The sequence below is a fragment of the Nicotiana sylvestris genome, chromosome 11 (genome assembly GCF_000393655.2).
Source record: "Nicotiana sylvestris chromosome 11, ASM39365v2, whole genome shotgun sequence".
Taxonomy (NCBI): Eukaryota; Viridiplantae; Streptophyta; class Magnoliopsida; order Solanales; family Solanaceae; genus Nicotiana; species Nicotiana sylvestris.
In genome coordinates this window covers 126,010,330-126,034,091 of record NC_091067.1, presented here as the reverse complement: position 1 = coordinate 126,034,091, position 23,762 = coordinate 126,010,330, and the positions used below count along the sequence as shown (strand labels likewise).

Below are 23,762 nucleotides of genomic sequence, written 5' to 3'. Positions count from 1 at the left end.
TCCTCTACAAAAGAAGATTATTCTAAAGATTGAGACCATTTATAAGAGGTTTCTCTGGACAGGTGAAGCAGAAGGGAGCAACAAAGCACTAGTGACCTGAAAACAATTGTGCTGGCCAAAGTCTGCAGGAGGTTTGAACATCACTGACATCCTCACGTGGAACATAGTTGCAATCCTTAAGAAACTATGGAATTTATGTAAGAAGAAGGATCGCCTATGGATATAGTGGATGCACACATACTATATAAAATAACATGTGATATGGAATGTAAATGTGAAACAAGCTTCTTGGCTAACTCAGAAAATATTAGGAGCTGCAAAGTATCTAAATGAAGCAAATATAGGAGTGGAGGAGGTGATGAATGCGAGGAGATATTCCATCAGAGATATGTATAACAAGCTTAGTGGAGAGTTCCCTAAAGCTGAATGGAGGAGACTACTATGCAATAACACCAACAGTCCTATATGGATCTTTATCTTTTATCTAGCAATCCTGGGCAGATTATACACATGAGACAGACTTATCACTTGGGGAATATTAGCCAATCCATCATGTTCATTGTGTGAAGGAGGTACAGAGGACCACGATCATCTCTTCTTCAGCTGCACTTACTCAGCAGCAGTTTGAAGGAAACTATTATGCTGGATCGGTGTCAAAAGAGATGTGGCTGGGTGGAATGAAGAGGTAAAGTGGGCTACAAAACATGCAGCGGATAAACAACCATCAACAACAATATACAGAATGCTTCTAACTTGCACTATATACCATATATGGCAAGAAAGGAATTGGAGAACTATTCGCAGGCAGCAGAGGAAAAGTGAGGAGCTGGTTAAAACGATAATCCAAGAGGTCCGTTGTCGAGGATGCTTGAGTCCTAGTCTAGCTAAAAGATTTCAAGATTTAAATTTCTATACTTAGCTAGTCTATACTTAGAATTGGTGTTACTTAATTTTGATGTTCCTAGGTTTGGGGCTGCATGTCCAAACCAAGGCGGATAGTGATCGAATTTTTTGTTATACTTGTAAATATCTTCCCTGATAATAAAAATTAATTAACAAAAAAAATAATGCAAGAGTTTTTAATATTTGCATAAACATGGTTAAAGACATAATTGTCCATCAAATCCCTCAAAATCTATTCCAAATACTTTTTTCCATATTTTGTTTATTTTTATATTGTGATATTTTCATTAATTTTTTTCTTTTAGCATTCTACTACAATCAAAATAATATCATATTTAATATCGAATTTGAATTTGAATTCGTTCAAAGTAAAAACTGATTTTTTTTATTTGTTACAAATTTACCCATTTTTTAATAATTGTATTTTGTATTATGTCATAGCAATTAATTTTTTTTCTCTTTTAACTTTAATATTTCAATTAATTTTTTCCCTATAAAAAAAGTTGGCTTTAGAGAGAGCAAAGAATGTGGAGTGTAATAAAATTATAGCAATAAAAATAATATACAAAGTTAAAGAATGTGGAGTGTATTGCTTGTAAACAACTAATTTTGTTAGAAACTAGTTTTTCGGCACGCGTGTAACTTAGTTATATAGTATACAGTAACATAGATTATAAAGAGATAATTGTTTATTACATAGATAAGAAATAATTTTAGCATAACTAATTCCAGCATTACTAATACCAACATAATTAATACACCATGTTCAACACCATTCTTATACCTCCTACCAAACGACCCCTTAGTTTAATATCACCTAGGCCCTTAGAAAAAAAAAATCTGTTTTTGCTTTTGGATGATTTCTAGCTTGGTATTCAAAATGCAACTCTCTAAAGGTATTGAATCATGAATTTAGTTTTTTGAATTTTGTTTAATATACACATATTTATTATGCAGTAAGCTTATGATGATAAGAAATATATCCGATAATTTACTGAACTTGGTGATTGTCGGATTTGTTCTGAACTCGTATGATCATCAGCGTTTTTGGTTTAATCTTTGCTATTTATGTTTTCTTATTTTAGCAGTTGATGGGGATGCCATGTTAAGATCATCGATTTGTCATTTTGTTGTCAATCTAGATGGTCGCTTCAGTAGAAGCAACATTTAAGATAGATGACCAGTGACAAATATTATAAGTCAACTTTCGTTTGAAATGGGATTGAAATATGATTTGTGTCAAGCAAAGGTAGCTTTGAGCATCTGTGGAATTGAGTTGTTGACTTCTCTTTGTCAATTCAGGTAAGTGAATGTATGAGTTTAAAATGTGCGTTTTGCATATAAATATTTATCACTTAAAAATTGTTGAGTGATGTATATTATTACTTTAATGTGTCATGACTCTTAAGGCTAAATTGATTGGATATGTCAATCAAATCTAGTGTTAGCAATTTGTCGCACATAGTACGCCTACTGTTATCTAGAAGTAGCTATTGAGTGAACGTGACCCTTTTAGGAGAAAAAATTGAGATTCTAAGGTTTTTATTATTTTCGTCACGTTCTCTTTTCTATTGCCCTTTACTGGTGGCTTTCATCCAAGAGACTCTCTCTTCTCTGATAAAATGCCAAATACACATTTGATGCGTTAAAGATTCTTCTCTCCTTCACACTAAGGACTCCGTTTAAAGATTCTTCTCTCCTACACACTAAGGGCTCCGTTTAAGGAGATTCTCCTTCATGATCATAAGTCGCTTCAAAACCTGCTAGAAAAGTTTCTCTTGAGCCGAGAATTTATTAGTAACAGTCTTTTTACCTCTTCACAAAATAAGAGTAAGGTATGTATATACACTATTCTTCCCAAACCCATACTATGGGAATACACGGGGCCGGCTCTAATGCTTTAGCTAGTAAGGCTTGTGCCTTAGGCCCCCAAGGCTTTAAAATTTAGAAATAATATGTATATAATTATTTAAATAAAATAAAATTTAGATTTTTAGTATAAAAATAGACTTTTTCATATAAAAGGAACGTATTTTTTTAGATATGTAAATAAAGTAACCGTTTAACTTATTTAAAAATGGATAGTATGAATAATTTTTCTAACGTGTGAATTGAAATTGATTTGAAAAGAAAAAATAGTGTAAGTAGAAGATATTATGCACTCAACCAAATAAAATAACTTGATTTTTTTTCCAGTTGTTTATATTGCTTAAAGAATAGTGTTATCAGTTCTTATAATAGTTTCCTCAGCGGAAATAAGCTTTTCAAAATTAAGATTGACAAATTTTAGCTAAGATCAACAATGTTTCAAGATTGGCTATAATATCAATTGAATAAGATATTTTGGAAGAGATCAATTATAAAAATAAATATTAATAACTTTGCATTTCGAAAGGTTAGAAGAATAGACTTTAAACAAAAATATATATCAAAATCTTTAAAAAAAATTAGGCCTCATATCAAATTTTGCCTTTAGACCAATATGAGTTTGAGCCGTCCTGGGTATAGTATATGCTATTGAGCCTCTAGAGAGGAGGGAGTTCAGGTCTTCAATGTATTTGTAACTTAATAGTAATATATAATTCTGTCACTGAACAACAAGCTATTTGAGAACTTGGCTGCAAGTTTTCACGATATTGTCCTGTACTGAGAACAATTATGACATCCGTCTGATTTTCGGCATTGTATACGGTGGAAATTGGAGCTACCCGATTTCGTTCTTCGATGAAAAAAGTGATACCACGTCGGGAGGCCAGGACACCGAGCTCGGGGTCGAGGCTCCTTTCCAATATCGAGGTCGAGGTCGATATCATCGCCGAGGTCGGAAGAAGGCATACCTCGAGATAATATCGTTATGATTCAGTAATAGAAAGAGCGAGATACCCCCAACGACCCGAAGATCACGGCGTAAATTTCGGAATGGATTGGTCTTTGGTGGTTAGACAACTGTCAAATGTGATTTCCTACTATAATTAGAAGTGTACCTTATTTAGGACTCCCCTATTATATAAAGGGGAGCCCATTCATTTGTAAGACATGTTTTGACTGATAAGAAAATACATGCACTTTATTCTCCAGCTATTTTACTGTTCATCAGAGTTGCTTTATAACTTACTATTCCCACTATTCCACCTCGAGACTGTCATAGTTCGAGGTCGAGATTTGGCTTGCACACTGGTTCGATCTATTTTATTCTTCAATTTATATATTTAATTCCTTATTTATCAACTGGCATTGGACTAAATCACATATCCTTAAAACCACAATATAAGTTTAATTGTTACTCGAATTTTAGGGTAAACAGTTTGGCACCCACCGTGGGGCTAAGGATAATAGTGATTGTTCAGTGTTGATTCTGATAACACATATTATTTCACGCTTGTTCTTGTCAAGAATTTTTTGCTTTCAGGTTAAAACATATCAAACTCACAAAATGCACCTGTACATGGTGACGATGGTCTCAGATTTCATGCGGAAAACGATAATGTAGTTGCTCCAGGAGCCGGGGTGCCACCAATTAACCCTGGGAAGTGCCGGTTGTCGATCCAGTCGATGTCAGCTCGCACATTACTTTATATGCGGGCTTAGGCGTGGACCCCGAAGGGAGTGTGCGCAGGGAAGGCCGATCTGGTGGCCAAAGAACACAGGGCGTAGGAGACGGGGGAGTTAGTCTCCAGGTAATATTCGAGATGCTACAGGCTCAACATGCCGCTATTGCTCAGCTTCAAAGTCAACATAGAACCTCGAGGGTGGTCAAGCGGGAAATCACTCGCCGTACCAAGCCATTGCTAGAGAGGTCGAATGGAAACAGATCAGAGACTGATCCTACAATTATGAAAATGCTCGAGGAGCTCACAAAAAGAATTGAGTCGGGAGAGAAGAAAATCGAAGATAACGATAAAAAAGTGGAAACATACAACTCCCGAGTTGATCAGATATCGGGGGCACCCCCGATCCTAAAGGGTTTGGATTCGAAAAAGTTCGTGCAAAAGCCTTTTCCTCTGAGTGCGGCTCCGAAGCCTATTCCTAAGAAGTTCCGTATGCCGGATATACCTAAATACAACGGGACCATCGATCTTAATGAACACATCACTTCATACACATGTTGAATAAAAGGAAATGACTTAGAAGATGATGAGATCGAGTCTGTTTTGTTGAAAAAATTTGGGAAAACTTTGTCAAAGGGAGCAATGATTTGGTATCACAACATGCATACAAATTCCATTGACTCATTCGCCATGTTAGCAGATTCTTATGTGAAGGCACACGCCGGGGCCATAAAGGTCGCAACAAGAAAATTGGACATTTTCAAGATAAGACAAAGGGATAACGAAATGTTGAAGGGGTTCGTATCCCAATTTCAAATGGAACACATGGAGTTGCCGCCGGTCACAGATGATTGGGTCGTTTAAGCTTTTACCCAAGGGTTGAACGAGCGAAGTTCGATAGTATCACACCTCTTTTTAATACCCCCGAAAGGGTATACAAGAGTTTTTTCCAATTTAAGTAACAATCGAAACGAGATTATTTATTTAAAAATCAGAGTCGCCACTTGGAATAACTATGATGTCTCAAGTCACCGGTTTAAAATCCTGAATCGAGGAAAGTTGACTCTTATTTATGGTCCGGGAACACAGAAATATGGGTAAGGAATTCTGTTAACCCGGGAGAAGGTATTAGCCATTCTCGAGTTCTGTGGTTCTAACACGGTCGCTTTGATTATATCTGGCTTAATAAAATTGTCTAATTACTCATTTTAGAACATATGTGCATTTGCTTCTTTTAATTAAGAAATTATCTTAGAACAGGTCACGCGTACGTGTTCCCATTTGTTTGGCACGTCAAAAATCTAGTCACGCGGACGTGTCCACGATTAATAATGCTTTATTATTATTAAGAAAGTTTGGGCCAAAGTTGCACGAACGCATACTCCAATTTTATTTTTAGAAATCGTAATCATGTCACGCGAACGTGTCCACAACTACGATAGTATATTAACGTGCCTAAAACAAACTACGAACATTTGTCATTTTTATATCTAGGTTATTAATATGAGGGACATGAATGATTAAATTATGGATGTCACACCTCAAACTATATAAACTAAAATTAAATTAACGACCTATTAAAACAATTTTATTATTAAGAAAAGTTTGATCAAAGTTGCGAGAACGCATACTCCGAATTGGTTTTTAGAATTGTAGCCATGTCACGCGAACGTGTACACAATTACAATTGTATTTTAAACGCGCCTAAAGGCTTTTCTACGAATATTTGTTATACTATCTAATCCTAGTATTTGTGAGGGCCATAGGTGATATAATTAAAATGGCACACCTCACTCCATTTTTAAGAGGAGAATTGTGTTACACTTAAAACAAATTAATCTAATGCAAGATTCAGTTTAAGCTTACCAATCGCAAGTGTACATCGAGACAAATTAATAGGCCTTTGCTTACTTAAAGAAGGTCGAGCCAAAACAGGCTCGCTGATGATTCGCGGAAAACATATGGGGTTGGGCTCAAAGTTGAGCCCACCATTTAAACCAAAGAGCCAAACCTTCCAGCGGTGAAATTGGGCCAGGAACAAGCCCATCAGTACAACAAACTCTATATAACGAACCATTTCTTTAGGGTACAAAATGCAAAAAGGAAAGGACCAAGGCTGAAGACTTTTGGGCCTAAAATTGGGCCCAAGACCAAAGGAAAACCGAATCTGATTCATTTTGGGCCTCATATTAGACAGGGTAACTCATTAGGCCCAATTCTAAACTGAAGGCCTTCTGATACTTTGGCTGCTTTAGACACACACATACAATACTAAACTGGAGATCAACATCTTAATCATATTATCTACAGGCCATGAAACATTGCATGTTAAATTGAACATAATGACATGTTAATTGAGGGGGGAAAACAAAACTTCGGCTAAATTTTACTTGTTAAAAAAACAGAATGAACTAGCCTTGTAAATACTTAGTCATAACTATAGGAAGCATTCTCAAAACCTAGCAAATCCCAGTCAGTTTTTCAAGTTATTGAGAACCATACATGAATTCACTAATACTAAATGACCATTCACATGAATATTGAGTTCAAACTAATGTCCTGATTCAAAGTATCCTCTAAAGAAAACAGGAAAGTTAACAAAATACTGCATCTTATCATTACAAAACCAAATAGAGCATGTTGTACATCTTCATTTCTGTTCAGAGATTCATGAGAGTACCTGAATGTAACAAATAGAATAAAGTAAGTCCCGAAGTGAGCAGAGATGAAAGCAAGAATAGAGATTCAGCAGCAACAACATAACTTCAACAATTAAACCATGCTTCAGCCCTTTTCAGAACCCAGAAATTTCAAAGAGAACCTCTTCTAGTTTTTCTTATGAGAATCATAGAGTTTTATTTACTGATAATGCAGAATGTTTTGTGCAGAAATTGATGCTTGAAAAAATCTCCTCTTGAGTGAAGGAAGATCAGCATTTTTATAGGCCTTTAAGGTCGTGTGCTTAAAAACCAGCCTTGGGAATTATTCCCAGCCTGCAAGGCATCTTTTTAACAGAATTGGGATAGCTGACAGCCTTTAATTGGCTCCAGCACTTGTGCTGACCAAGATTGGGCCAGCTGCCCATATTCTAGAAGCTTCCCTAACAGAAAACTCTGATTTTTTATTATTCAATTATCACCCTAACAATTTCCTAACAATTACTAACTAGGCAAACAACAAAAAATGAAAAACTATGAGTAAAATTAAGTCAAATAGTCAGCTATTTGACAAATTCGTCTACAATCAAAGAAGAATGAGCATTGGTCATCTAGCACTGAAATCTCAAATCAAAAGGAAAACTTAAAATTTAAATCATTCAATTTTGGGCTATGAATTATAACAGAAACAACAATCAAAAGAACGATAAATCAAGATAACCCCAGCCCAATAGAGATCTGATTTAATCAAATGAACAAAAAAAAACTAACCTACTGACTTGAACAAACACATAGCAGAAAGAAATAAGCAAGCAAATGGTTAAAATGAAACCAGAATCAGGAAGCAAATAAAATAAAGCTAAAGAAGAAATGATGAGATACTGGCTAACCGGGAAATGGCTTGATAATTGAATCCAAACAATGACCAAGAAGGCGGAGAAGTAGTGATTGACCAAAGTAGCTGGCTCTCAAAATCGATCCAAAACTCGTGTTAATAAAGGCTCCAGACATGAACTCTTGGTTAACACGAGTCTTGAGCCGTATTGAACTTTGAAAGGCGAAGAATGAGTCTGATAAGAACTAGGGTTTTCCTCCAATTTTCAGATCCAAAATTTGGGGATCTAGAAAGTGTTTTGGGGGATTTTGATGATGGATTTGGGAAGAGAAGGGGACAAGGGTTGTCTTGTAACAATTTGGGGATGATTGGGGTGAATTAGGGTTTTGGGGTCCGATTTTAGATTTAAAATTCGAACACCTGGGTGGGGATTTGAGGGAATCGGTTTGGATATTCTGAGAGAAAAGGTGACGGGGAATCTAGGTGTAAATTTGGGGCGGATTGGAGCCGTTTATGGAGTCGCCGCCGGCGGAGGATTTCAAGGTGGAGGTCTCTAGGGTTTCATGATTGAGAGAGATGAGAGTGAAGTGGGGGGGGGGTCTGAGGGGGTGGGGCTTGGTTCGGACATATATATTGGGGTAGAGTGGTCAGTTCCGGACCGTTAGATTACATATGATCAACAACCAGGATAGAGAGTGATGAAACGATGTCGTTTGGGCATGGTAAGGGAGCTGGACCGGTTTAGAGGGATTGGACTGGGGCGGATTGGGCCAAAACAATGTTTGGGTTCAGCTTAATTGGCCCAATATTGGGTTTAAGAACGAGCCTTTCAATTCCTTTTCTTTTTTGTGCGTTTTTTCTTTTTTTCCCTTTCTTTAATTAATTAAAACCTAAATTAAAATCTTAAATTAAATTTATTTACAAAATTAATATAATTATCTACTATAATATTTACAAAAATTAATTACTCCTAGATTGAACGAGGAAATTACTAATCTAAGATTAAAAAGCTAAAAATGCAAAGTGAGCCAATTTTTGTGATTTTTTAAAAATAAAATAACTAATTTACTAATTAAACTTAACAATGTAAAAATGAAACTTAAATGCAATGCATGGTATTTTTGGCATTTTAGTGATTTTTAATGAAAAATAAATGTGCACAAAAATGCAAATAATTAATAAAATTCTACAAAAAAATCTATAAAATTGCAAATAATGGGAAAAATTATTTTTCTTGTATTATATGGGAGAATTCCTATAGGGCAAAAAGCACGTGCTCACAACTGCCCTCTTTGCTCGGAAATACGAAGAGTTTTCGTGCAAAGATAAAGTGAGCGGATACGAGCGATTTTTGCCCATTTGAATACTCCGTGGGAAGCATTTTTTGAAAGATTTGATAGAACCTTGCTTCCGAGGTTGGCTACATATCCTTGGCTATAAAGGAATCATGTCAGTGTAGTTCGGGAAGTTTCGGTAGCTAGGACTACCGGGAAGCTGTGATTTCACTGTTACTGCTGGTGCTACTGCTTGCTGAACTCCTTATTACACCAAGACAAAATAGAAGAAGCTAGACTAAACTATGATCTATGAATTACAAGAATCCTATCTACATATCTTCGAACTTGATCTTGCAACTTCTGTTGATCTGTTGACATGTACTCTCTAGGTGAGCTTCCTTTGTTGCCGGCTTGAATTGCATTCTAAAGTGAATTCCCTTGTTCTCCAAGTGGGCACCTGACCACTGAACTAGAACTGTTTTTCCTTGAATATTGAACTGTTTTCCCTTGTTCTCCACATGGGCGCCTAATTGGCGAACTTGAACTGCTTTTCCTTGAACATTGAACTGCCTTTCCTTGTTCTCCAGATGGGCGCCTGATTGCTGAATTTGAACTGCCTTTCTTTGAAACTTAAACTGCTTTCCCTTGTTCTTCCAGGTGGGTGCCTGATTTCCAACACCTGCACTGCTTTTTCCTCGAAACATGCACTGCCTTCCCTCGAAACTTGAACTGTTTTCCCTTGTTCTCCAAGTGGGTGCCTGATTCCCAACCACTTGCGCATGTTTTTCCTTGAGACTTGAACTGCTTCTCCTTGTTCTCCAGGTGGGCACCTGATTGCCAACACTTGCACTATTTTTCCTTGAGACTTGAACTGCTTCTCCTTGTTCTCCAGGAGGGTGTTTGATTTCCAACACTTGCACTATTTTTCCTTGAGACTTGACTTGCTTCTCCTTGTTCTCCAGGTGGGTGTCTGATTTTGAACACTTGCACTGTTTTTCCTTGAGACTTAAACTGCTTCTCTTTGTTCTCCAGGTGGGTGCCTGATTTTCAATACTTGCACTGTTTTTCCTTGAAACCTGAACCATTTTCCCTTGCTTTCCAGGTGGGCGCCTGATTGCTGATCTTGAATCATTTTACCCTGAACTTAAGCTGCGTTCCCTTGCTCTCTAGGTGGGCGCCTGATTGCTGAACTTGAACCATTTCCCCTTGTTTTCCAGGTGGGCACCTGATTGCTGATTTGAATTGTATTCCCTTGTCCTCCAGGTGGGCGCCTGATTGTCAAAACTTTAACTGCATTCCCTTGTCCTCCAGGTGGGTTCCTGATTGTCAAAACTTTAACTGCATTCTCTTGCTCTCCAGGTGGGCGTCTGATTGCCAAAACTTTAACTGTATTCCCTTGCTCTCCAGGTGGGCGCCTGATTGCCAGAACTTTAACTATATTCCCTTGATCTCCAGGTGGGCTCCTGATTGCCAAAACTTTAACTGTATTCTCTTGCTCTCCAGGTGGGTGCCTGATTGATGAACCTGAATTGTCCTTTTCTTGAAACTCATATTGTATTCTCTTGTTCTCCAGGTGGGCACCAGATTTCAACAAAACAGATAAGACAAAAGAAATTTTCTGCCCCAGTTTGATATTGGGAACATCTGTGAGTGTTAACCGATTTCTTGTTATCAAAATAAATTCTAAACTAAATTCCTTTATCCTGAAAATTTCAAACCAAGCCTCATCTCAAAAGTGAAAAACTCAAATGCCAAATTATACTTCCCGAAATTAGACCTCTTGTCAGACCTTTGTCATCTGTGAGGGTCTCAAAACTTACTAAATCCTGTGATCCAGGAGGGTACTGGAACTTACTACCGAGCTTGTCTGGCACCTACTTTCCTCACGGAGGGTTTCTCCGAAACAAACGAAATTTTCTGCCCCAATTTCAATCAAAGAAAAATCTTATCAGTTTGAAAATGCAGTGGTTAGTTTGCGGCATTCTTGCTGAAGGTGGCCCTTTCGCTGCCGTGCTTTGCTTTGACTGGCCGCCTTGAACTGGCCAAGAATTGTTTGCCTTTCTGACTGAATTTCAACAGCAGGACCCTGGATGACCCGAATGCTCTACACCCAACCCGTTGTTTTACATTTCTGTCCTTCCAATTTGAACCTCTGTATCTTCCACAAAATTCACAAAACCACTTGATCACTTGAACCCCGGCTAACACCTTACTTTTCCATTTTGCATCATGCTATTTTTTGGCATGTTGTGGCCGCACTTTGCTTTGTGCAATTTGGAAGTTGGTAATAAGCTTTGCAATCCTTTCTTTTTTCTTAGCAAGTCTAACATTGAAAAAGCTTTAGAGGAATAGACCCATAAGGAAATGAAATGCAATGACTTCGAGAGTTATGAATAGAGAAGAAAAATCAAAACAGAAGGACTGTTTGAGGAAGTAAAGGAAATGGGACTTATCTGAATGAGGCTGCTGGCATCAATGATCATGACATGCACTTTGGATTAATCATCCTAGTCCATTCAGTCAATCCTCTTTCGGTCTTCACACTTTATGCCTAGGGTTCCCATAATCCGATTCCTTTGCAAAGTCAACAACCTTATTCGGCTTGCGGTGCCCTGAAGGGTTTTCACCAGCAAACCTCTATCATTTATTCATCTCTCAACTCACAGTTGCCTTATGGTTCCCGTGAGCGTTTTCACCAATATGACTCTCTCATTTTTAATTTCTCTCAGCTCTCAATCACCTTACGGTGCCCGTGAGGGTTTTTACCCATAAGACTCTCTCATTTCTTCACTTTTCCTGCTTAGACCGGAGTGTTGCCCCTGATATGAATCACACCTCTACTTGCTTGACTTGGCATCTCTCGAAGACTGATCAGAAGGTCTTTCTTTGGACTATAATGTGTGCTTTTGGATAGGGTTAGGAAGAAAGGATATCACAAAGACTCAAAATAGCTTGAATGGGTTTAAAATTATAACTTTTTTAATCAGATCTCTTACAACAACCACAACTTCTGCCCTAGTTTCTTTGCTTGGGGACTTTTGAATTTTTATTTTGATGAGACCGAACCGTGAGGCTGTCTACGTATCCTTAAAAGGCATCAGGTCGAACGTAGTTCATGTCATATGAATTGCTTTGTTATTGTTACTTTTTCTTTTCTTTTTCTTTCTCTCTTCTTACTTTTCTTTTCTTTTTTTTCCTTTTTCCCCCTTTCTTTTCTTTTTTTTTTCCATTCTTTTTTTTTTTTCCCATTCTTTTCTTTCTCTATTCTCTTCTCTTTTTCTCTTTTCTTCTTTACTTACCTTTTGCGTTCGTGTTTCTGAATTTTGCTACTGATTCCAAAATAGGGGTATGAAAGGAAACAAATAAGGCTTAAAGGGGTATCAAAAGATAAAGTATTTAGATAGCAGAATAAAATGCCTTCGTCATTCCAATCTTCAAAATATGCCAAGTACAAACAAAAATTTAAACCACAGAAATCATACATAATATCTTTTGACTGCATCAGAATTGATAGCCTTATCTACACATTTGCCTTCTATATCTGTTAAACACAAAGCACCATTGGACAACACTCTCGTTACGATGAACGACCCCGGCCAATTTGGGGCGAACTTGCCTTTTGCTTCAGCTTGATATGGGAGGATGCGTTTCAATACTTGCTGACCCACTTCAAACTTCCGGGGACACACCTTCTTGTTGTATGCTCTTACGATTCTCTTTTGATACAACTAGCCATGACACACTGCTGCCAGTATTTTCTTGTTAATCAAACTTAATTGCTCCAAATGGGTTTTGACCCATTCATCATCATCAATTTCGGCTTCGGCAACAATTCGAAGGGATGGAATTTCAACTTCCGCGGATATCACTGCTTCAGTGCCATATACTAACAAATAATAAGTTGCACCTACTGAAGTCCGAACAGTAGTGCGATAACCCAACAAGTTAAAGGGCAACTTCTCATGCCATTGCCTGGAACCTTGCACCATTTTCCGAAGTATCTTCTTTATGTTCTTGCTGGCTGCCTCGACTGCTCCATTTGCGTTGGGGTAGTATGGGGTGGAAATTCAATGCGTAATCTTAAATTGTTGACACACTTCCTTTATCAGACGACTGTTAAGATTAGCACCATTATCTGTGATAATCACCTTTGGGATTCCAAACCAACAAATGATATTTGAATGAACAAAATCGACCACTACCTTCTTGGTCACAGATTGGAAAGTTTTAGCTTCAACCCACTTAGTGAAATAGTCAATGGCCACCAAAATGAACCTGTGCCCATTGGATGCTGCTGGCTCAATTGGTCCGATGACATCCATACCCCAAGCAACAAAGGGCCATGGTGTGGATATTGTGTACAATTTAGATGGTGGAGAATGAATCAGATCTCCATGTACTTGGCATTGATGACACTTGTGCACAAAACTAATGCAATCTCGCTCCATGGTGAGCCAATAATAACCTGCTCGAAGAATTTTCCTTGACAGAACATACCCACTAATATGCGGCCCGCAGACTCCGGAATGCACTTCGGTCATGATAGTCGTGGCTTGTCTAGCATCTACACATCTCAGCAATCCAAGATCTGGAGTTCTTTTGTACAAAACTCATCCACTGAAGAAATATTCGCTCGCCAAACGCCGAATGGTTCTCTTTTGATCCCCCGTGGCTTGTACAGGTTATACCCCCAACCTGATGTACTCCCTAATATCATGGAACCAAGGTTCACCGTCAAGTTTTTATTCCACCATGTTACAGTAAGCATGCTGATCGCAGACCTGAATATGCAAAGGGTCAACATAAGCCTTATCTGGATGATGTAACATCGACGCCAGAGTAGCCAAAACATCAGCAACCTCATTGTGGATCCTAGGGATATGCCTGAATTCCATTGATCTGAAATGCTGACAGAGATCCTGCAGACATTGTCGATACGGTATGAGTTTCAAATCTCGGGTCTCCCATTCTCCCTAGATCTGGTGCACTAATAGATCTGAATCTCCCAAAACCAACACATCTTGGACTCCCATGTCCACAGCTAACCTTAAACCCAGAATGCACGCTTCGTACTTGGCCGTGTTGTTGGTATAATAGAAATGAAGCTAAGCAGTGACAGGGTAGTGGTACCCTGTTTCAGAAATAAGTACAGCTCCTATTCCAATGTCTTTCATGTTAGCGGCCCCATCAAAGAAGATTTTCCAACCAGGTTTTTCATCCTTCTCGACCTCGCCAATATGCATTACCTCTTCATCAGGAAAGTAAGTCTTCAAAGGTTCATATTCTTCATCCACTGGGTTCTAGGCCAAAGCTTGGGGTTTCATTACCATCCGAGTCACATATACGATATCAAACTCGATGAGCAAGATCTGCCACTTTGCGAGCCTTCTTGTGGGCATGGGCTTCTGAAAGATATACTTTAAAGGATCCAGGCGAGAAATTAGGTAAGTAGTGTTGGATGACAAATAATGCTTCAACTTCTGTGCTACCCAAGTTAGGGCGCAACATGTCCTCTCAAGGGGGGTATACTTAACTTCATAAGATGTGAACTTCTTGCTGAGATAATAGATGGGCTCTTTCTTGCCAATGATGTCATGTTGACCCAATACACAACCAAATGAATTATCCAGGACTGTCAAATAAAGAATCAAAGGCCTCTCGAGTTCTGGCGGGACCAACACAGGTGGGTTCGACAAATACTCTTTGATCTTATCAAATGCTTCCTGGCACTCATTAGTCCATTTGACCGCAACATCCTTCTTTAGCAACTTAAAGATGGGCTCACAAGTTGTCCTGAGCTGAGCAATAAACCTGCTGATATAGTTCAACCTCCCTAGCAGACTCATCACCTCGGTCTTGTTCTTTGGCGGCGGTAATTCTTGGATAGCCTTGATTTTTGACGGGTCCAACTCAATGCCCCGCCGACTGACTATGAACCCAAACAGTTTCCCAGATGGAACACCAAATGCACACTTTGTAGGGTTGAGCTTGAGATTGTACCTGCGAAGCCTTTGGAAAAACTTCCTCAAATCTCTGACGTGGTCAGACTACTTCCTGGACTTTATGGTCACATCATCCACGTAAGCCTCAATTTCCTTGTGTATCATGTCATGGAATATGGTTGTCATTGCCCTCATGTAAGTTTCCCCAGCATTTTTCAAACCAAAAGGCATAACTCGGTAGCAATATGTTCCCCACGGTGTGATGAATGTCGTCTTTTCCGCATCTTTCTCATCCATTAAAATCTGATGATACCCCGCATAGCAGTCCACAAAAGACCTAATCTCGTGTTTGTCATAGTTGTCAATTAAAATGTGGATATTTGGCAGTGGGAAGTTGTCTGTTGGACTTGCTTTGTTGAGGTCACGGTAATCAACACACACTCTGGTCTTACCATCTTTCTTTGGCACAAGCACAATATTGGCTAACCATATGGGATACCGCGTGACTCAAATGACCTTTGCATCAAGCTGCTTTGTGACTTCCCCTTTAATGTTCACACTCATGTCAGTTTTGAACTTTCTCAACTTCTGCTTGACGGGAGGGAATGCTGGATCAATTGACAATTTGTGGACCACCAAATTGGTACTTAAGCCTGGCATGTCATCATACGACCATGCTAAAATATCCTTGTATTCAAACAATGCTTTAATTATTTTTTCCCTGACTTGCGGTTCAAGATGGACACTTATCTTAGTTTCTCTGACATTATTTGGATTCTCTAGATTGATTGCTTCCGTTTCATTCAGATTAGGCTTGAGTTTTTCTTCAAAATGACTTAGTTCCTTACTAATCTCTTCAAAGGCCCCATCCTCATCATATTCTGATTCATCATCACACTCTATTTCTTGGATTATTATTTCAGAATTAGATTGACTTTTAAGGCTTGGCCAAAGATTCCTCACGCATGTCATGTCATTGAAACCAACATAAAAAGAACTGTACAAAGAAGAAAAGAAAACAAAAATAAGAGCTATCAAGAATGATGGAAAAGGGAAATTGCATTTCATTGAAAATAAAGCATAACAGGGTTTGTACATCAACAAGCGAAAAATAAAAGTTTGGGTCACAACCCTAGAATGAACCAAATAGAAAGGAAAACAAAACAAACTACCAAGACTCCTTCCGAGTAGGGAGAGGGGTAGCCTTCCAATTGTTAAGCTTTACATTCAGCCCGACGAACTGCACATCTGCTTTGCTAGAACCTTCTCCAACTTCTACCATGTTCACATCATCAAACAACCTCTGGAACCTTTCAATTAAATCTTCATCAATGTCAACCACAGAACTTGGAACTATCGTCACTTGGCGTTTCCTGGCACGGGTCTTGAGAAAAAACCTGGAGAGATGCGGGATAGGCTTCGAAAGTTCCCACATCTTCAGTTTTAACCTTCTAGACCTTTTCACATCTACTGTTGTGGTTTTGAATCCAAGACCGAACGTACCCAAATTTTCAAGGTGGGACACTGGCTGTATGATACCCTGCAAGGATGCACCCAGACCTTTACCTGGTACAAAGCCATTTTCCAGCATTTTAGAGGCTACCATGAAAGATGCAGAGGCTATCTTTGGAGTTGGCATTCATTTCCCTTCTGGAACCTTCTCGACCGACACTGTTTCAAGAACTTGATAGACCTAAGGCCCTTTGTCATCTTCAGCCTCAATGAACGGGACAAAGGCATCATTGTGAGCACACAAATTCTCCTCACCATGCATGACGATCTCCTATCTATCCCATTCGAACTTGACCATCTGTCGCAAAGTAGACGTGACAGCTTTGGCAGCATGTATCCAAGGCCGACCTAACAGCAAATTGTAAGAGACGGCTATGTCCAGTACCTGGAACTCCATAGTGAATTCCACCAGTCCTATTGTCAATTCAAGCACTATATCACCAATCGAGTCTTTTCCTCCACCATCAAAACCTCGGACGCATATGCTGTTCTTGTGAATCCTCTCATCATCAACTTTTAACTTGTTCAGAGTTGAAAAAGGGCAGATGTTTGCACTGGAACCATTGTCAACTAACCCCTGGTGACCACAGAATCTTCACATTTTACTGTAAGATAGAGAGCTTTGTTATGTTCAGTACCTTCCACAGGCAACTCGTCATCAAAGAAGGTGAACCTGTTCACCTCAAATATTTTGTTGGCAATCTTTTCCAGATGGTTCACTGAAATTTTATTGGGGACATGAGCTTCGTTAAGAATTTTCATCAAGGCCCGACGATGCTCATCTGAATGGATCAACAATGACAGCAAGGAAATATGAGCGGGCATCTTTCTTAACTGCTCCACGATGGAGTAATCTTGTACCTTCAATTTTCTAAAAAACTCCTCCGCTTCTTCTTTAGTGATTGCTTTCTTTATTAGAACTGGGTTATCTCTAGATGTTTTAGCTTTCCTTAACTCTTCCGGGGCAAAGCATCTCCCTGAACGAGTTAATCCCTAGGCCTCATTGACATCTTCTTTCACTTTCTTTCCCTTATATGTCACTATCACCTGTTCATAGTTCCATAGGATAGCCTTGGTGTTGACTACCGGCAACTAGATTACAGGCTTGATGACGACAGGGTCCATACGGGCACCCTCTACAATTATGACAGGTTTATTTGCCAACCCTGGCATGACCACTTTTGACTTTTCTTGCTTCGCTACAACATTACTTGGGGATCTTTTATCAACTACCACAGATGGCTTACCGTTTGTCATGCTCAACTTGTTCACCGATCCTTCTACCATTGGCTTTTTGACTAGCTTAACCTCGCTAGCCGAATCATCATAACGGATTGTGAAGGCTTCTTGAGCTCCCCCCTTGTGTACTATATCGATCATGTTTGTTTCCTCATGGGTTGGCCATGGGTTCTGATTGATTTTGGGTGCCTCTGGAGTTTGGACTTCAATCCGGTTTGTGTCGATGAGCTCCTGGATGGCATTTTTCAAGTGCTAGCACTTCTATGTATCATGCCTCGGAGTACCAGAACAATATGCACAGCTCAAGGAGTAATCAAGATTCTTTGGAGGAGGGTTTGGCAATTTTGACTCAATTGGACTCAGCATATCCAACTGCCTCAATCTTTGGAATAAACTGGTATAAGACTCCCCCAACGGGGTAAAAGTTTTCTTCCACTGCAACCTCTCATTTTTGAATGATGGATTGGGTCGGAAACCTGGGCCGGTAGGGTTTTAGTAGGCTCGTAAGGGTGGGTAAGCATTTTGTGGAGCTGGGTAGGTGTTTTGTAGGGCCGGGGCATGCCATTGTGAGTAGGCAGGAGGTTGAATATATGTCTAGGCGTGGTGGACAGAAATTTGAGGGTTCAGTGATGGGAAGTAGTGTTATGGTGGATTATATGAGGTTTGGGTGTAGGTTCGGTGATAGGGTCGAGGCTGAGTATAATGGTGCGACGGGCCCCTGGATCCAAACCATGATCCTGAATCAACTGTTTCCATATCTTCTTTTTTCTTCTTTCCGATCACTCCTCCAGTACCCTTCTGAATGGCTTGGGTAGTTGTTTTGATGGCCGAGTAGCTCATGATTTTGCTTGATTTAATCCCTTCTTCCACCATGCCACCCATCTTCACTACCTCATTGAAAGATTTGCCTATGGCCGATATTAGATGGATAAAGTAAGTAGGCTCCAGAGCCTGCAGAAAGTACTCCACCATTTCGCTCTCCTCCATCGGAGGGTTGACTCTTGCCACTTGTTCTCTCCAGCGAAAACCATATTCCCTGAAACTTTCACTAGGCTTTTTCTCAATCTTAGTCAAAGACAAACGATCTGGAACAATCTCGATATTGTATTGGAAATGACGAGCGAATGCTTGGTCCAAATCATCCCAGGTATACCATCTGCTGTGATCCTGATGAGTGTACCACTCAAATACCGCGCCGCTCAGACTCTGGTTAAAGTATGCCATCAACAGCTCATCCTTCCTACCGGCTCCTCTCATTTTACTGCAGAATCCCCTCAAATGGGCCACCGAGTCTTCGTGCCCGTCATACATATCAAACTTCGGCATCTTGAATCCCACAGGAAACTGAACATCGGGAAATAGGCACAAATCTTTGTAGGCTACGCTCACTTGGCCTCCCAACCCCTGCATGTTTCTGAATGATTGTTCCAGGCTTCTTACCTTCCTGAACATCTCCTCTTGCTCTGGGGTTTTAGGTGGGTTCTTAGTCTCAACTAGGAGGTCGAAACGAGGAGTGTAGGAGTAATGATCTGGGGCCTTGAAAGTAGGCTCCGGGCGATAGTATCGATTGTCTTGGGTCTGGAATAATGACTCACTAGAGGATCGATGAAGTGTAGCGGGTGGGGGTGCCACGAAAATAGGGGTAGTTAGTGGAGGTGGGTATGGGATTGGTTTAGCTGGTGGTGCTCGTGTGGTTTGGGAAGTGGTGCCTTGGTAGTGATGGTAATGGGGAAAACCTGGAAATGAATCAACAGCGGGAGGTTCTTGGGATTGAGCTAATGGTGGGACGAAATCCGGGTTGGCGGGGTATGATGGTGGTGGATGCCCTTTCATCCATGCCCGGTACATCTCTGCCATTTGGTGTATCAACTTATGTAACTCCTCTTTCAGATTAACATCAGACTCTTCCCTCTCCCTTGACGGATCAATAACACTTGCATCCAGTTCTTGGCCAGCCATTATCAACTTGTCTTTGGACCTGGTGTTGTACGGGTGAGTTTCTAGAATGCCAAACAAACTAACCACCTACCTGTACTTGATGACAACAAACAAACTTGTTAGCGATTAAGAGCTTAGTAGATAGGCAACCGCACATTGGGGATGCAATGCACCTAAGCAGTTAACCATTTCTGTTATGCATTTGAATGGCTTCTTGCGCCATCCCGTTTTTCACTAATTTCCATTTTGCAATTTCTTCCTTTCTTTTTTTCATTCCTGCTTTTCTTTGCTCGATTCTTGTTTTTATCCTTTTATTCTCTCATTTTTCCTCTCTTGTTTTGCCATTATTTCTTTCCCACAGTTTTCTTGTTTTTTTTTTTCAATTCACGGTTATGATCGAATCCTATGGGGATTGCTTACGTATCATGACACCGCATGAATTAGACCAAGCATAGTGCTGGGACATGCGCGAAATAAAATAAAATAAAAAATATTTTTTGGGGTTTTCAAATTTTCATAAAATAAAATAAAACATCTTGATCACAACAACTTCCCCTACAAAGTTAAACATAAAGATTGACAGACTCGATGAGTGGACCAACAAACTTCAAAAGAAAACTGGAAATACAGACTCGAAAATGAACTAACAAACTTAGACGAAGATAACAATACAAACTCGAAAATGCACTAAGAAAATGCAGACTCGAACAAACAAAATCAAGAATACATGAGTGCCTCAACTACTGCTCCAGTTGGCCTTGTTGCAGGCCTTTGCACCATATCTTCTTGGAGGCGAAACAAGTCATCCATGATCTGTCGGAAAAATATCATAACTGAAGCGAAGAACATGGACCTGGTCATGTCTTCACACTCGTTGAACTTCATCACAATGTAGTCCGCAATTCTCCTAATCCTTTCCCTGATAATACCCTTCTCCTATAGCAACTGTCCGATTTGCTGAGATCTGGCATCCAAAACTTGTTCGGCTGTATGATTTTGCTCTTGAAGTTGCTGAAGGTTTTTCTCTAGCTATGACATCAGGGCATAACAGTGCTCCCTTTCTGCTTTGAAGTCTCTCGCCTGCTTGGCTATTTCATTCTCAAGGACATTGACCTTTTTCTTTATACTCACCATTCCTTTGTCATACTTCTCCTTTAGTTGCCGAACGAAACTGGCCCATCCCTCCGCATTCTTAGCTAACTTGGCTCGGGCATTTGCTAGCTCAACTTCAGTCTTTTGTAAATCATCCTCATAGTCACGTACTTTTGCGTAAGGCTATAGATGAGCATTTCATCTTTTCTGCTTCTGCCCGGGTTCTCAACTGCTATTCTTATTTTTCGAACTTGGGCTCAGAGAGCTTCATTCTCTTGGGCCAACCTTCTTCTTTCACCTTCAGCCTCTTGTGCTTGGAGATCATTATTGAATTCCATATTTCTCAGCTTCTCTTCCTAGGTGTGAATCGCGGCTTGATATTTTTTCTCCTTTCCCCCCACGCCAACCTTTCTTGGATTTTATCATCAAAAGCTTGAACATGAGGTCTCTTGGCAGGCCTCCCGGGCTCGGGCTCGGGCTCAGGCTCTGGTTCGTTGTTTACACAAGACCTTTTCTCAAACCATGCGGCATAATTTGGATCTACTTCCCCCTTTGCAACATCTGGTACCTGCTAAACCAAAGTTTCGGGCAATGCAACTTCTAGATATAGCTCAATGACCTGGGTGGTTAGATCTTCATCTTCGGGCACCACCTGATATCTTCCTAACTGCCTTAAGACCCTCTGCGGTGCATATGGCTGGATACTCCTCACACCTATCAACCTTAGGTAACCCTTGGTAGCTGTCATGCATATGGCTTCTGTCATCGGGAACTATCCTATAGTCCACTCTACCTGACTTACTTTGAGAGCTTTCAAGTGGGAGACCCAAGCTTCAAACCCTTCTGGCACGTTGTATTCTTTCACCCTTTCCTCATAACTCTTGATGAAGTTATCCGTGCTCGAACCATAACTCATGAATTTGGGGTGATGGCGGAGATGCTCGATCAACCACATTTGTAGAAGAATATTGCAACCTTCAAAGAATTGAGCCCCGACTTTGCATAATGTCAATGCTTGATAAATGTCTGCCAACACTAATAGAACAAATGTATGATCTTCCTTGGTAGTGTTTTGACCATATGAATATCCACTATCCCTTCCGCATTTGGAAAAACCATGATCCCCAAAAACGCCACAATAAAAGCGAACCGACGATAAATTTGCCAAAGGCCCTTATCTTGTTTGTTGCTCAAATCCTTTTCATGCATTTCGAACCCAGCTGAGTGCCCGAACCTGAAGTACACAAAGTAGAAAGAACAACACCCTTTAGTTACATAGGCCTTCTTCATCTGTTTACTAATATTCAGAAGGTCAAAGAACTTGTGCATCGAAGGAGCCCTTGGAAATATAAGTTGATGTTTCCTCAAATCCCGGCCAAACTCAATATACCCGGCCATTTCCTCCAAAGTAGGGGTGATCTCAAAGTCCGAGAAACGAAAAACATTGTGGATGGGGTCCCAAAAAGTTACTAAAGCCTTGATTAGATCTTCCCGTGGTTTGATTTTCAAAATGTTTATAAGGGCACCCAACTGTTTCTTCACCCACTTCTGACCATCTTCATCTAGATCATTCTACTACATACGCAACTGCAACTGAGCCCGTTCTATGACCACTTCTGACGGGTTCTGGGCAGTGTTCATTTGTACCTGTGGGAGATTAATGTTAGGTTTGACTCCGGCGGACCCTTTTTGTAAAACAAGTTTTTCAATTTCTAAAAGAAAAATCAACGGACCATGATTTCCTCCCCTATATGCTAATTTTAGCAAAAATGGTCGTTTTTGCAAACGTGGACCCTTCCCAATTCCAAATAAATTTTGAGGCCAAGGAGAACTACTTTATGGAAAAATGACACTTTACCGACAGACTTGTCCGTTCTTTTACGAAAATAGCCCTTCGACAACTGAAGATACTCTAAGGCTATCTCGGCAAGAACGACTTAAGACATTACCGAAGGTGGATCGATTTACTTTGACCAAAACCCCAAACTACATTTATTTGACCATTTACTCCCTTTTTTTCTTTTTTTTAAAAAGAAAAAAAAATAAGGCCAAACCCTATGTAGGTTGCCTATGTATCCCACATCCGGTGAAAATCAGACCTGCGTAGTTCGGTCAGTTTTGACACACTTGAAAAGGACACAATATTGACTCTTTTGAAATGACTCTTTTTTTCTTCTTTTTTTGGAAAAATTTTGGCAGAGTTTCGGGACATTTTCAAATACCGGGGATTTTTCAGAACCGGGCTTTATTTCCTTCCCTACATCACTCTTGGTTTTTCTTTTGGTTTATTTTTCCCTAGCCGGTCAGCAGGCAGGCCGAAACAAATAAATGTTCACAGAGCACATAGGATGCATCAGGATGGTCTGTTATTTCGGGTACACCTGTCCTAGACGAACCCAACCCCAATGTTGAGTCCCCTAAGTCAAATGCACATGATGCAAACAAACATTCCTACTAGGGATCTGTCATGAGGCTCTGTTTTTCTAGGTTTAAACTCTGAGGTTGTGTTCTAAACCTGGCTTACCCGAGCGGACAACTCAAGCCGAAAAGGGGGCAACGTACCGGGAGTACTAAAGTTTACCCAGCCTTGTTGCTGGACCAGCCCCATTCTTATTTGGTATAACTTCTACAGAAAAAGTGGGCCACGCAAACGTGTGCACCATTTTCAGAAGACTCAGAGGGGTGGCGTAAGAAGATAGTTATATACAATTCAAATAATATTAAAGCGGTAAACAGATAGCATTTAGCGCAAAGGTTCACAAAATATAGTAATATTAACAATAAATAAAGCCAAGTAAAAGTCATATTAACAAGCTCGA

At 39.8% G+C, this 23,762-nt stretch overlaps 1 protein-coding gene across 1 annotated transcript; it reads right to left on the bottom strand.

Moving 5' to 3' along the window:
- Positions 1-16,945: 16,945 nt before the first annotated feature.
- Positions 16,946-21,281, bottom strand: LOC138881623 (uncharacterized). The gene is made up of 8 exons (XM_070161864.1): positions 21,242-21,281; positions 20,983-21,113; positions 20,579-20,664; positions 19,067-19,828; positions 18,661-18,949; positions 17,776-18,144; positions 17,356-17,667; positions 16,946-17,251 (listed from the first exon to the last, which is right to left on the bottom strand). Exons 1-8 carry the CDS (start codon positions 21,279-21,281, stop codon positions 16,946-16,948), a joined length of 2,295 nt encoding a protein of 764 aa, XP_070017965.1.
- Between the last annotated feature and the right edge of the window lie 2,481 nt (positions 21,282-23,762).